Source organism: Ostrea edulis, chromosome 4, assembly GCF_947568905.1.
Source record: "Ostrea edulis chromosome 4, xbOstEdul1.1, whole genome shotgun sequence".
Lineage (NCBI taxonomy): Eukaryota > Metazoa > Mollusca > Bivalvia > Ostreida > Ostreidae > Ostrea > Ostrea edulis.
In genome coordinates, this window is record NC_079167.1 from 53,009,014 (window position 1) to 53,024,698 (window position 15,685).

Consider the following 15,685-nt stretch of genomic DNA (forward strand, 5'->3'; position numbering starts at 1 on the left):
GTTTGGCCCCACCCTGGGGTCAGAAACTCTACCCCGTGGATCATAAAATTTACAATTTTGGTAGAGGCCTTCCTACTATACATTACTATGCATTTAGTTTTTCTTTCACATGTGTGGTTGTAGAGAAAATTTATTAATTTTTGCCCCACGGCCCATGGAGTCCTGAAATTTACATCCCACTTGTCCCAATGATGCTTCACAACAAATTTGAAAAGAATTGGAATAGTAGTTATCAAGAAGTTAAAAATTTTCAATTGTTAACACATGACGATGGATGCAGACCAATATGCCAGTTTCGAGATAAGAGCTCTTTTGTGTAGGTGAATTTAGTGGAACTTTGAATGCCTAATTGGGACAGTGGATCTACAGTCAGTGAGGAAGATGATAAAATGTATTAAAAAGTGGTTTCTTTTTAAATATGTAATGTAGGAAATACAAAATACTATCAAAAGAAATATTTTACTAAAGTGGAAACATACAATGACATATTTGCAAGTAATATCCTGGATATGAAATGTATGAGTAACGAAATAACATGATATAAGATTTCCCAAATTTCCGTGTATTTAATTACTCCCTGAATACTTATCAATTACTGAAGTTTAATGTGTATCAGCCGAATTTGGGTGATGAAACTTACTGAGCAGACTCACTTATTCAGCAATGAATTTTTGTCCCACTCCCGCATGTAAACAAATTGTTTCGCACCTTATTATGTACAAAAGTTCTCCAAAGGGAAATAACTCAGACGTATCTCGAAACCGGCATATTGCAATATAAAGTAACCTGAGTTTACTCAGGTGACCAAAAAATTCATCAAATAAAAACAACTCATGAATTCATAATACATATACTAGCTAATGTTTATTTTCCCTCAAGAATTTTTTGTTGAATGTTATTCAATACAATGCGAAATTATTTCTTAAACATATATTTCCATCTTAAAATCATACACTACAGTACATGTTATATTTATCATATTCTTTTGTACTTCATCTTCAGAAATTAGTGTACAACTTTATAAACAATGGATAAATATATTCATAACAGAAAAGAGACCCATGGGCCACATTGCACACCTGAGCTAATGCATTTTCCCATAGAAAACATTAAATCTCAATTATTCCACCCCATTAGATTGCCCCATCTTCTATCCAAGGAGTCGCAGTGTGAACAAACTTGAATATACACGTCAGGATGCTTCCGTATCAATATGAAAAACCATGGTTCTTGCTGTTTTGAATTCCTGAATATTGCTAGGTAAAACTTTGAACCCCTTTTTGCATTTTGCAGTCCAATCATAGCCCATGGGTGAATGTATGAACTTTTTAAAAATAAATAAATATTTGCAATTTTTCTTATTTATCTCCCCCTGGAATCCTCTTTACCAAAGTATGCTTTGATGCAAGTTAGGTCAAATGGTTCTTGTTGAGAAGTCAACAGGTGACAGACTAAGAACTAACTTCAATAAGAAAAGCTACCTTGAGCTTTCAGCCAAAAAAAAAAAGAAAAAGAAAAAAAGGGCAAACTATCAACTGCCATCAGCAGTCTGAAATATAACAAGATTAAGATGAAGGAATGGATTATCATTTATATATGGTGAAAAACAGCATGTAATGGTAAAATGAATTTAAACTTCATAAATTTTTTATTTCACTCCATGATATGAGATCTGACTATAAATATACTATTGAATACATCTGTCTTTAGTCCCAAATGTATAATAATTACAACACGGTATCCATTCCACCTTTGTTCTGTTTTGGCAGACATTCATCTCACAATGAACATACATATGATACCACACAATATTATCCTGAACATCTGACATTGATATATACATTCATGACTCTCTAACTCTATAGCTATACTACTAGTACAATTAATTCTACTGATGTACAAGGGGCAACAAAACTTCACTTATAATAACACTTCTCCACGAACATCCCATTACGTTGGGAATTTTATCATCAACATGAAATAATCAGTCCACAAGGAGGAAAATCAGCATGCATAAATGATATGATGGTAAAATCAAACAGAATTATATCAAGGAATACATGTATACACTCACACCAAAACTGCGCGAGCTTCACTAGCACACTAATGCCATTACTGAGAGATGTCTATCACACTCGAGGTAATGATATTTGTGCAAACTCAGTCAAAAACTAGAGCTATAAATACACCACTCATTTCATAATTGATTCTCTGATGAACCAACCAGTATTTGACTAGAAATCAGGGCAGAAGTGTTTCTAGGAATTTCTTTACATCTGCTAATTCCTGTAAAAATAAAAAAGAACAGAAAATAGTGCAATTTAATGGATAATTAATATATAGTCAAACCTTGTTATCTCAAACTCAATGGGACAGAGAAAAAACTTTGAGATATGTGAGGATTCCAGATATCTGAGGATTCCAGATATCAAGGGTAAAATATTTAAAGAATAAGTGGTTGGGGCTTCCGAATCATTTCAACTTCAACATATCCATGGTATTTGAAATATCTGTGTTTGAGAAACCAAAGTTTGACTGTCTGTGTATCAAAGTGAACAGTCATTATCCTTTATTCATTCAATCAGCTTCAATATATATAATTGCAAATTAAAGAATTTCATGTAGTTAAGGTGGCTCATAACACCAAAATTTTACTCAATGGTTCATTAAAGCATCTCATACAAAGTACAATTTCACCATCGAAAGAGTGATACAAGCTATCAATTGTTTTACATGATAATTTTGTGTTGTTGTTTTTTTTTTTATCCAGAATGATAAAAAAGGTGTTTTGTTTGCAAATAAGAGATTTTAAAATCCAAACTTTGCTTTGATACATGATATAAATAACTAATAAAACCTGTCAAGAAGATTCATGTAGATGTTATAATTGTTTTAAATAGAAAAATATTGATGGAAATTATAATGGGTTATTTCTTAATATTTCTTAAAGCTACATGTATGACTAAAACCTTTAAGAAACATATCATATGGGAAAGAAAAATATTAAACAATTATACATTAAAAAGAAATAAAATGACCAAATTTCGGAAATATCGCTATTATTTAGATTTGGAACCAAATCTAAGAAAAAAGTACAGATTCTGATCAAATTAGAAGTAATAATCAAATTGTTGCTGATTTTATGCACTTTTCATCAAGGAATTGGCTAGTTCATCATGTCTATTCACACACTGTTTGCTAAATGTCTATTAAGTAAATCATTTACCGTATTTAAAATGATATACTTAGAGGTAGGTTTTTTACTAACACACTTAAATACTTCAGTATGATCAATAAGATAGTTGTACCTGTGGACAAGATGTGTGAACCATTGGATAGTTGTGAAAGGAGTGATTGTCACACATAGAAGCTAGAACTTTGGAAGTGATTTCTCCCCACTGGAAAGGAACTAGAGGGTCCTCTGTGCCATGACCTTGGAATATCGACATGTCTTTTATAACATTGGACTTTTTGACCTGCACATAGTAAAAACAAAAACATGGTTCAATATTTCATGACGATATACATGTACTATCAATAAAGTACATATATCTGAAAGGTTACTAAAATATGTGTACTAGTAATAACACAATAAATGACATAGTCTTATCCTAAATTGTCTGTACTGAGATAGCTGAACCAAAATTTTTAACAAAGACGTATAAGTTTGTGTTATCTCAGGAAAGTGATGAATTGGGTATCTCTGTCCATCCAGATCTTATTTGGTAGCATCCTTGTGTAAAGAACAATATCCCCTAAAATTACTATCAATTTTGAAGCAGTAAATTCAAGTGAAATTTACATGTATGTACACAATGAATGAATAAAATCAATGAATATTTTACATATTGCTGTCATAGTAATATGTTAATCATGATGTTATAATCATGAATAATTTCCAAAATTTCTTCACAATAGATGCTAGTATTTATACCGGAAATACAGCTTTGAAAATTAAAGGTCTGTATCATATCACCACTGCTACTTTTGCATCCGAAATGAGCAGGTCTTGGAGCTACTGTCACCCATAATATTGGTGTTTTTATTATGATTTTTTAATAAGGATATACAGTAAAACTTGAATATAGCGAACACGGATATAGCGAAATTACGGCTATAGCGAAGTGAAAATGATTCCCCCGGCAAATTCTTTATATATTCTATATAAAAATCTGCGTCTATAACGAACACGGATATAGCGAATTTATGGATATAACGAAGTAAATTCCTATTCTCCTTGAATTAAAAATTAACGTAAAAATCACCTTTTACAACGAATTTATTTTTTTTTCATTTAAAACTCTATGTGATTTTTAACAATCGTTTTCCATTGACATAAAGGATCAACACTTATTACAAAATTTCTGTTTGTATTTTTTCAAAAAAGGTTGTTAACGCAAAACAATACTTACACATACGTTTAGGAAATATATTGTCGGTATTGTTTACTATTCTCGTTAATTAAATTTGAAGTTTGATTGCATTTATTTTATCGTACACTCCATTATTTGTGTAAAGCAACAAGTAAATGACAATTGCAATAGACTGTACATGTATGTTTTGCGCAAAAGTTTATTGGCATTTCTTTCGACATGTTCTTGCATGACTTAATAATCCATCAAAATAAATTATCATATATAAATCAATGTGTATATTTCTTGTATAAACATATTTCTTATCGAAAATATATAGGCTTCATTTCTCTTAAAGACAATACAAACGCAAGTATATCGATTGCTGCTTTCTTATAGAACTGATATACATGTAGAACAAATCAGTTTTATAACGAATTCGTTATATTTGAATTATGAATTCGCTATGAACGTATAGCGAATTACGCTTATAGCGAAGTTTTATAGAGGGTCCCCAGAAATTCACTATATCAGAGTTTTACTGTATATAAATAATTTAATTCGGTGGAGACTGGTTGAATTAGAACATAACTTTAAGTGCTAATTGATTGCACAAGCTGTTGGTCAGAATGAGTACCTCAATTAGGGGAGTTACCTTATCTAATTTCCTGTGTAGGGGTAGCCAGGTGCTAAGTGCCAGCACCCCTGCCAGTTTTTTGTCATCTGACAAGGCTCGGTGGAGGGCCACAGCCCCTCCCTGAGAAAATCCACCAATCACAATTCGGTTTGCTGGAATACCTTCTTTTTCCTCATCTTCTATTAGTTTCTTTACTGCAGTACATAAAAAATAGTTGGAAAACCTTCACTGCAGATCAAATACTCTGATTTTTCCAAATACTGTACCAATATCAACTTTAATGCATGTTAACAAATTCCTATCAAAGAAAAAATAATACAGGTACAAATCTATTATCGCAATTCACCTTTGAATTAGAACGCTTTACCCGATATAGTATTGCGTTGTGTGACGACACAATTGAAGGAGACGATTGAACAATTTGAATGACATGTTTGATGTAATACAATAAGAGTTTTCATTGGCTGATTACAGCCCGCCCACTTTCTCGAGCGGATTCAGTGTAGCTGGAGAACTGTACATACATAGCTCTCTCTAAAAAGATCCACCTCTTATAAAAACCTTCGATTTACGGGTCACAAAAAGCTGCGGACGGTTGAGGCCTGAAATCGGTGTATTTTTGTGTTGCTGTCTCATAAACTCAATATAAAAAAATCTTCACATGTTTTCCTACTATATACTTGCGTCCAAACATACCTTCAAATATTCATTAAAGCCACACACCACCCGAAAACTCGCAGCTTCAAATGATTTCGTTTGTTGACGTAGCCATGTTAGGTAGCCGGTCAATTCGAACTCTTGCTATTGGTATCTATTCATAAAATCGGTTGTAAGTTATGTATTCGCTCTTCATTTATTATCAACACGAATAATTAATAGAAATTAAAACATTTTTGTACCAGTTTTTGTAATTAGGTAAAATAAGCTCTAGATGAACGAAAATGCTACATAAGCCCATTAGATGGAGATCGGCCAGCGCGGCCACTCATGACTAATGAAAGCCGCACTGCCGTGAGTTTAGCTTTTTGAATAATTATCATTTAATAGGACTGGGGTGGTATATTATTTAAACAATTTAGCTAAAATATTTGTGGGGAATTAGTACACATCTAGACGCTATTGTGCCAATATGGAAATGAACCGGGATTCGAAATGACTGGCTACCTAACATGGCTACGTCTACGAACGAAATCATCAAAAGCTGTGATCAAGTTTTTGGGTCGTATGGGGCTTTAATAAATATTTGAAGGTATGTTTGGACACAAGTATAGTAGGAAAATATGTTAGGAATTTTTTTATATTAAATTTATGAGACAAGAACACAAGAATACAACTTTTTCTCTTTCTTTCTTTGAAGTTTTTTTCCATCTAGCATCTGGCCGTCATGTTTTCAAATGCTGACTACTCCCGTATAAGACAATTTGGGCGGACTTATACATATGGACCAATGAGAGTTTCTGTTGCATTTCGCAATTGTATTACAAACAGATTCAATTGTGTCGTCACACAACGCAATACTATATCGGCCAAAGCGTTCTAATTCAAAGGTGAATTACGATAATAAATCAAATTGGCAAATTTAATTTCACCTAACTCTTAACACCTTCGCTTATGATTTTCCAAAACTAGTGAAAAGATTTTATGTGGTTTAATAGTGATAAAAAGAACAACAAATATGTTTAGGTAAATTACCAAATTCATTAACTTTTAAAAAATATATGGTGTATCATGAAATCATTACTCTCTACACCCTGTGAGGAGGTACTATGGTCTTACATTGTGTAGAAGCTTCTAGATATTGTCATGTACCAAATACAATGAAATTTAGAGAATTAATGATAACATCAAACATAAAAAAACTAAGTATATCTTAATATTTCTAAAATTCAGAAGTTAGTCTGCCCTCCTCCCTTACATGTACATATTTATTAAATGTCCGAATCTCTTTGTATGCATTATGCCCCCCACCTCTATTCTGTGTTAATGAACATATATATGCATGTATTATCTATATATTTGTACCCTTGGAAATATTGTTTATAAAATTACAAAACTGAACTCATGAACCTCATATACCATTGTGAATGACTTGAGTGTATAAATGAAATGAAATGAATCAATGGCATCACAATACATACTGATACATCCTTTTGTTTCAATGTTTGAGTCTTAAGAGTCTAAGAATTAAAAATGCTAAACGTGGAATTTGATTTGTGTCATCGAATACACACACACATATATATATATACTCACAGATTTCTGAGGAAGACTTAATTCCTTCCTCATCTTCCGGACTGTCTGGACTCAAACCAATTATATCAAACCTACAGAGATTTCAATATATCAAGTCATATATTGCTTGCAATTACAATAAATGTACATCTAGTTTTAACAGTCTGTCTACAAATAAATTACAAGTGCATCGCTAAGCAGAGCATCTCCTCACAATATGAAATAGAATATATAAATGCATATTAAAGTAAAGCATAAAGTGTAATAAGGCCAAATGCTTTGTAGAAAATCAGGACAGATTAGTCCAAATATGTTATGTCATTTTCAGAATAAGTCAGTCTCTCTCTCTCTCTCTCTCTCTCTCCTTTCTCTCTCTCTCCTTTCTCTCTCTTTTTTTGTAAGTTTTTGTATCACAGAATGAAATTTTATGGATACAGATGGATTGTAAACATTAAAAGCATTAAAAGTTCTATGGTTTGTGCTCTAAAAATAGTATCAATGTTTAAAGAAATGTTGTCATATACTTTTCTGTTGACAAATACCACTTTAGTAATAGTTTTCAAAATGTAAAATAATAAACAATGCCTAAAGATTTATGTACGCTAACATTTAGTTATACAGCAACATGCATACAAACTTTATGATAAAGTCATTAAAACGTGTGTTGTCAAAATTACGGAAGTCAAAAGTTAACTTGTGTATTGTTTAGACAATTCCAAATTCAAGTCAGAAAATAATAAGCAATATTATCAATCCAATTAAAATTAGCTACCGCTATTCAAACGTTTGAGAAGCAGTAGCTGATTCAAAACAGCCGATTTTAATTAGATTGCAATATTATGTTCTGGTATAATCAGCGATATTTCAGTAGCAGAATACAATATCATTTTTATACTTGGCCTTACCATGATGGCATTTTCATTCCAGCATTCAATGTCACTGAGTTAATAGGTCTGCAATGAAAGCAATACACATGTTCAAGATTACAAGAGGTTTATAGGAAAAATCTTTATTGACACCGATGATTTAGACATACTAAAAAAAAATTTGAAAAAATTAAAAAAAACAAAAACAAAAACAAAAAACCCAACTGTAAAGCTATTTATATCAAATTACAATCCATTTCAAGTACTGTAAATTCATAAAGATGCTTCATGTGGAATTTATACCACTTTGTAAAGACAATTAAGTGCATTGCATAGATATTCAAAACACTGCTTCTCAAACATTATAACTTTCCTTCTGTTTTCTCCTCCTTACTTAAATACATGTATGGTCAATGTTTAGTGACAAAAAAGCAGCATATTTTCCCTCATTATCTCATAATAATGATATACTTACGCATTTGGGCATACACATTTTATATGCTGCAGTTTCATACTTCGGAAACAATCTGCCCATCCATGACTGAAACAACAAGAGGTACTGTGAGCAATGCTTACTAAGAATACCCCCCACTTACCCCAATCTCCCAAAGGGTGTTGTTAATAGGTATAAATTACCTCTTTCCTGAGTGTAAAAATATGGTATGCCTTTGTAGAAGAAAATGGAAGATATAGTCCGAACACAAATCCATGGTATAAACCTATAATTTTGACCTTGAGATCAAAGGTCAAGGTCATAAAGAGGTCATAAATGTACATGACACATAGTCTCATGGTGATACACCCATGTCTTATGGTATGGCTATGTCAAAACTCTATAATCAATTTTGACTTTGAGGTCAAAGTTCAAGGTCATATAGAGGTCATGAAGGTACCCAACACATCATCTCATGGTGATACACTCATGTGTCAAATATGGTATGCCTATGTCAAAAACCAAAAAAGTCATGGCCCTGACACGAATCCATTGTAAACACCTTTAATTTTGACCTTGAGGTCAAGGTCATGTGGAGGTCATGAAGGTACATGACACTTCGTCTCATGGTGATACACTCATGTGTCAAATATGGTATGCCTATGTCAAAGAACAAAGAAGTCATGGCCCTGACACGAATCTATTGTAAAAACCTTTAATTTTGAACTTGAGGTCAAGGTCATATGGAGGTCATGAAGGTACATGACACATCGTCTCATGGTGATAAACTCATGTGTCAAATATGGTATGCCTATGTCAAAGAACAAAGAAGTTATGGCCCGGACACGAATCCATTGTAAAAAACCTTTAATTTTGACCTTGAGGTCAAGGGTCAAGGTCATATAGAGGTCATGAAGGTACTCGACACATCGTCTCATGGTGATCCACCTGTGTGCCAAATACGGTATGCCTAAGTCAAAGAACAAAGTTATGGCCCAGACACGAATCTGCACAGACAAACAGACTGACAGAGTGATTCCTATATACCCCCCCCCCCCCACTCCTGAACTTCGTTCAGGGAGTATAATAAACCATTTTTAAATGAAATTCAATATGGACTATAAATTTATTTGAAATTTTTTAGCATCATATCATAATCAATTGCAAATCTTTATTTCATGTTGTTTACCAGCAAAATGTATGTAGCACTTCACACAAAATGATATTCAGGAATTTGTGAAGCACAGTCATATAATTCCACATTTAAAAACTGTCCCCCTAAAGAATGAAATACAAATGGAAAGGCAGACAGAAACAGTCAATGATATTAAGATTTGCAAACCACAACCCATTCGGGCAACCACATGCCCAAACTCAATTCCACTTGCCCCCCAAAAAAAATGTAATGATACGCATGCGAAATCTGAATAATTTTCGAGACAAATCCGGAACAGACCAAGTGAAGATGCGTAATTAATGGGACGAATGACTTTGTCTGGGGCAAGTTATTCTAATTCTATGACTTGAGCATGTGCATAATATTTATTTACTTCCGATTGTCAAATTAAAACTCCGACGGGTAATTTTTTTTACAAGCCAGTCGGACTTGTTGCCAAGCGGATTTTACAAGTATGATGATGTACATGCATAACACCTGAAATAACATCAATGTCTGATGCCTTCAGACATCTTTTATTATCTGTCCTGTGGTGGGTTCATCGATTACCACTAAGCCTCTTATGTGCTGACCATTTGTAATTAGCTTTCTAGAAAACGAGAAATTCTTAGCTGTTCATATATAGTATGATAATAATAAGATAATAACCTGATACAGGTAATATGTCACAATTAACATGTAGTAGGATTAATGCTTTTAAAAACTGATTCTCAATACATTTCCTTTGCACTTTTCAAAATTAATATAAACATCAATTCTAAACATTGTTTTCATTTGTACACTGACGGGTGTGTTAGTGAATAATGACTGGGATGTTGGTTTAACACTGACCAGTGTGTTGATGAATACTGACCAGTGTGTTAATGAAAACTGACCAGTGTGTTGATGAATACTGACCAGTGTGTTGATGAACACTGACCAGTGTGTTGATGAATACTGACCAGTGTGTCAATGAATACTGACCAGTGTGTTGATGAATACTGACCACTGAGTTGGTGATTGCTGACCACTGTACTGGTGAAGTGAAGGGAGCCAGGCAGAGATAGTGATAGAAAGTAAACCACTAGTTAATGCAATAATAGCATAGGAATTAAATCAATCATTGCAATGACTAAATCATTCTTGATGTTTAATCCTAGCCAATAAACTGTGGCCATCAACATATGATATGTAATGGATTTTCCTGGTAGAAATAAAATACACATAACATCTGCCTTGGTAATTACTCTTTTCTCCCCCAAGCTCCTAGAGAATATCTATTGATATATTAGAACTCTGTATTCAGCAAATTCTCTCTGCAATGTTAATCCACAGAGCAAAGACATTGAATAACTCTTATCAGACGATGCCTTGTACTGGAGATTTCTCTTTGAGATGTATCTATGTGCATTTTCTGTAGATGCATTTATCATGAATACACCAATTCCACTAGGTCACTATGGAATACAACGATTCTACATTTGCGTGACATGTCCCCACAAAAATTATCTTGTGAAAGAAATATGTATAATATACTGAGTGTCAGACCTTATGTGAGCTTACTTAGATTGAAATATCAAAGACAGGTTTGAGCAAAGTTGAAACTAAATGTATCAGTATGACAAAGTTATGCCCTCACTGATAATGAAAGTCGAAGGATGTGAAAATAAATGAAACAAAAATACAATATATTGGTGCTTTTCTTCTCTTGAATCAGTTGTGAAGAGAAATGAATTACATTAAGTTTTCAGGTACCTTACAATGAATTAACAAGATACTAAATACTTAAAATCACTAAGGAAAACGAAACTTAAAAGTTTCCATCATAATGGTATACACTAAAAACCTGCTTACATGTAAATGAATAAAAAGTCCAGTTAAGAAAATTTCAAAGTCAAAGGTCAACTTAATACATCAGTCGACTTAAACTTGATCTCTAAGTCATCAACATAAAGAATCCACAAGCACGGCGAATAATTCTAAATTTTCGAAGCCTAACTTTGGTGAAAATACGTCAATCAACATGAAACTCAAACTTTACCTGTAAGTCATTAAACTAAAGAGATATACCAAATACACGAGCATTTAACTACTTATCTACAAGCACAGCAAAAAAGTCTGGAAAACTTACTATGACACACCGAAAGGGGTAACAATTTCATGGCAAGGCTACTGTAAAACTCGCTTTTTAAGGGATTCCAGGGAACACAGATCTAACTTTAATTCCTTATAACTTGGATCCATAAAAATAAAGTTCTTCATGTATTCTAAACAAGGGTATTCCTAAATTGAAGATGATATCAGACACACACACCCGGTATATTGATATGCTTGTTTTCATACACTGTATAATTTATGTCAAACAATTCCTTTTGGACAAAATTAAGTATTTTTATTTGTACACAGCATTTGTCATAGATATAACTATCGTAGATATAAACATCTGAAAATGTTATACTGATTAACATTCTAACTGAAGTATATTAATTCTGAAATTGAAGATGGAGGTTTGTCGGTAATGGTATAACATCTTAATGCCTAAGATTTTTTTTACAACTGAATTTCTTGAACCAATGAATTCTTAGAAATCTTTGAAGGACATGCTTAGAGTTTACTTTGCTATGGAGTTCCTTATACAAGATTTTCACCTGTCAAAGTCATATGTGAAATATAATTTATGTAATGACTAGTGTAACAGGGTACATGTCACATACCAGCCTTGTAATTCGGTGTTAACAATAAAGTGCACATCTGTTTCCATCATGGTTGATTTCAGTGATCAAATATTCCATAATCACTATATAATCAACTCCTACGCAAAAGACTTACCCTGTGTCTCCAAGGCCATGCAGGAAAATTAACTGAAATGGACATAAAAAAATCAATTAACATATACATTGCAAGTAAAATAATCTATTATAGAAGTAGACAGAAGAACAAATTAATTTTCTTCAGAACTAGACTAATTTATAAAATACATTGTACTATTTACAAGTTTTTCATAGACCAAATGGAGCAACAATAATAAATTCTTGAACTCTATTGATCAGAGATACTAAATTTTTGATAGCTTAATAGCTAAGTTTGTTTTGAACAAATTTATAACTGGAGCTGTCCTTACAGGATTAATATAATCTCCCAGCCCCCAACACATCCAAAATGGATATATTTTAAAAAAAACTGTTAATTGAAAACCAAATTATTTTTAAACACCTCTGATACAGCCTTGTCTACAATAAACACCCTGCAAAATTATTGTTTATGCTAAATTTTATAATCTAAATTCTTCTTGAGACATTTTATGAATCACTTGACACACCTTCTAATCCAGGCACCTTTGTCATGTCTATGTTAACCTTACAAGAAGATGGTAAGGAACATAATTAATGCATCAAACAGGGCACATGTACCCAAAGATGAGTTTTGTTGATTTATTGCTTACAATACCTAAATGCTATCCTTATTATACCAGATTATAAGATCCATCTACAAACTATAGGGAGGAGGTAATTTGAAGTTTTTTGAGATCAAGTACCCAATCTATTTGTACTGTTGTACGTTAAAGTATAATAAAATATTTTTTGAATTAAAACTTGTCTCTATTGACCTGCAGTTGAATGGGTTCATCAAAGTATGAAATTGAAATGCCCAAGCCTGCCTTGTACATTGTATGTTAAACGCTGATAATACTTCTTTGCAATAATGAATGTTTATAGCATAGGCATAGCATTTACATAATGCATAATCATTTTTATTTCAGAGAAAATGAAGGTCTTTTTGCAGAGACAGAATCAGAAACCATTATTATTCAATTTGGGTTTTCTTAAAAAATAATAATAGATAAAAGCTACCCATGGAAACATGATGTAGACAAGTCAGGATATGAAATTGAGCACAATTGCTGAAGCAACATCACATTAGTGGACAGAGCTTCGTATATTGGCTACATTAATATGTATACAACACAAACAGTCAATTCCAAAGCTTAAGAATATTGGATTGTAACTAATTATGCAAAAGCAATACTTTGTTTTGAACCCAGACATTCTAGCTTTCCTAGTTTTGACTGGAAGCTAATAGTGCTACTCACTTTCTCAAAGTCTTTTTACCAACTACTGTTCACACCCAAATATCATGGTGTGCAATTTTTTTCTCCTTTCATTTTCATAACCCCCCCAAAAACCATTGTTTAAATGTTTATGGAATGTTTATGAATTTCATTAACATTAGAGCAGAGCTAGGATGAGGAATGTTTCAGCCTACAAACAGTGAAATGGACATTGTATTGCTATTGTCAGGTCCAGACCAAAGACTATTTCTACCTATGTAGCTACTTATAGCTACCTAGGTATTTAAACCTACTCCAGGTAGCTATTTTTACCTACTTTTTCCTTTACTTACATTTCGTGGTGAAACGCAGGAAGGCGTACAATGGTGTGTACCAAATTTCTTGATTTACTTACACTGACGATGAATACCACAAAAATATTGGACAAAAAATGATTACTTTCTAACCTTTCAAATTTGCATCAATAACTACACCCAGTTCCATTTTCTAGGAGCTTAGGATCAAAGCTATCATGTGATAAGAAGTCTAGAATGTCTTACAAATTTGTATTAATTCTAAAGTTTACCTACATGCAGTTTCACAAAGGTTTTTGGGACGATTTTTCATGCATTTCCTCTACAATCTCCACCCAGACCACCCTCATAAAGTATTCAAATTTACACTCCGAATTTTGTCGTGCACATGCATAACATGATACATAAAATGACTGACCTGTTTAAAAGATTATTATTTAATTATTATTTGTTTACATTTCTAAAAACAGGTAAAAGTAGGTAGAAGTAGCTACTTTAAGTAGGTTTAAATACCTAGGTAGCTATTGATAGCTATGTAGGTAGAAATAGTCTTTGGACTGGACCTGATTGTTGTGTGATTCATACCTGATCACCTGAAAAATTCATTTATTCAATACTTTTTCAACATGAGACTAGAAAATGTTATAGGTTTTACGATACTTACTAACAGTAGGCCTCCTTAACCAGGTTGGGAACACTTCCCCTATAGCGAGATCTTCTCGCTAAAATGTAATTATCCCTCTTTAAGAGCTCGAGAGTAAACATTACTAAACAGGTGTTCTGGTGTCTTGATTGAAAATAATTGTAAATTCCTTGTAATGATGAATAAGTGTGACACACATTCAACATCACATGTACTGTCTCTGTATGATTGACAACACAGTCAAGATATTTAATGTCAATGTTGCTGCATAAGATGGAAGGAGGGTGAAATCCAATGCACATTATGAGAGTTTTTTAAATGTTTTTAATATATTTGCAGAGGTATCACATGTTTTAGCACTTTTTCTTCTTTCACGTGAAACACGAAGATATACTCTACGGGTGTTTTCCTTGGTTGTACGGGATACATTTACTCTCGCCAAAGAAGTTTTAAAGAGGGATAATCGCATTTTAGCGAGAATATATCGCTGATGGGGAAGTGTTCCCAAAATGTTGACATGCTTAAAACATCATAATTTGTAAACATCTTATTAGCATAGGAATATCTAAGTTGTTGCCTGTTTCGGGCAAAACGTCTTGGACATCTAACATTTCCCCATCTGTATGTAATTATGTCAGACTGCAAATCAGTTATACAGTAAAGCCACTGCATCACTGATCGGTGGATGTCTTTTAGATAAATGACTTAATGAGACGTATACGAAAACTTACGGTAGCTGTGTGCCTCGCTTGAGCAGCTACTGTGACCGGGGGTGGCATGTCTTGTGATGAACTATTGCCCATACACTGTGTAGATCTATGCTCGGGGTAAACTGGTGTTAAGGAAAACTCAGTCTCCTCACTCTGATACCGGATGTACAAAATGTAAATAATGTGCGCATGCACAAATATTTACTAACAAAAAGATTACAAAACGAAAAAAAAAATTACATGAATTTACTCGTTAGATGTACAATCTTTTTTTTTCAAAAAAGACATAGATGT

The 15,685-nt window shown here is 33.0% G+C and overlaps 1 protein-coding gene across 2 annotated transcripts; it reads right to left on the reverse strand.

Annotated features, from left to right (window-relative positions):
- Positions 1-838: 838 nt before the first annotated feature.
- On the reverse strand, positions 839-15,579 carry LOC125670371 (acyl-protein thioesterase 1-like). Of its 2 annotated transcripts, XM_048905487.2 has the most exons (9): positions 15,413-15,531; positions 12,506-12,537; positions 10,573-10,711; positions 8,563-8,628; positions 8,127-8,174; positions 7,243-7,313; positions 5,008-5,183; positions 3,309-3,476; positions 839-2,286 (listed from the first exon to the last, which is right to left on the reverse strand). In XM_048905487.2, the coding sequence occupies exons 2-9, from the start codon at positions 12,522-12,524 to the stop codon at positions 2,242-2,244; spliced, it is 732 nt and encodes a 243-aa protein (XP_048761444.2). In that variant the 5' UTR covers positions 12,525-12,537; positions 15,413-15,531; the 3' UTR covers positions 839-2,241. The 2 variants fall into 2 exon arrangements, with proteins under 2 accessions (XP_048761444.2, XP_048761443.1); XM_048905486.2 differs by lacking the exon at positions 10,573-10,711 and having other exon boundaries at positions 15,413-15,579.
- Between the last annotated feature and the right edge of the window lie 106 nt (positions 15,580-15,685).

What these genes read in the sequence shown, in the direction of transcription:
- LOC125670371 (XM_048905487.2), bottom strand. An exon ending in CAGTATTCATCAACACACTG is followed by an intron (nt 8,629 to 10,572) that starts GTCAGTTTTCAT and finishes TTGTTGTTTCAG; the next exon opens with TCATGGATGGGCAGATTGTT. An exon ending in TACACAGGAAATTAGATAAG is followed by an intron (nt 3,477 to 5,007) that starts GTAACTCCCCTA and finishes TACTATGTGCAG; the next exon opens with GTCAAAAAGTCCAATGTTAT.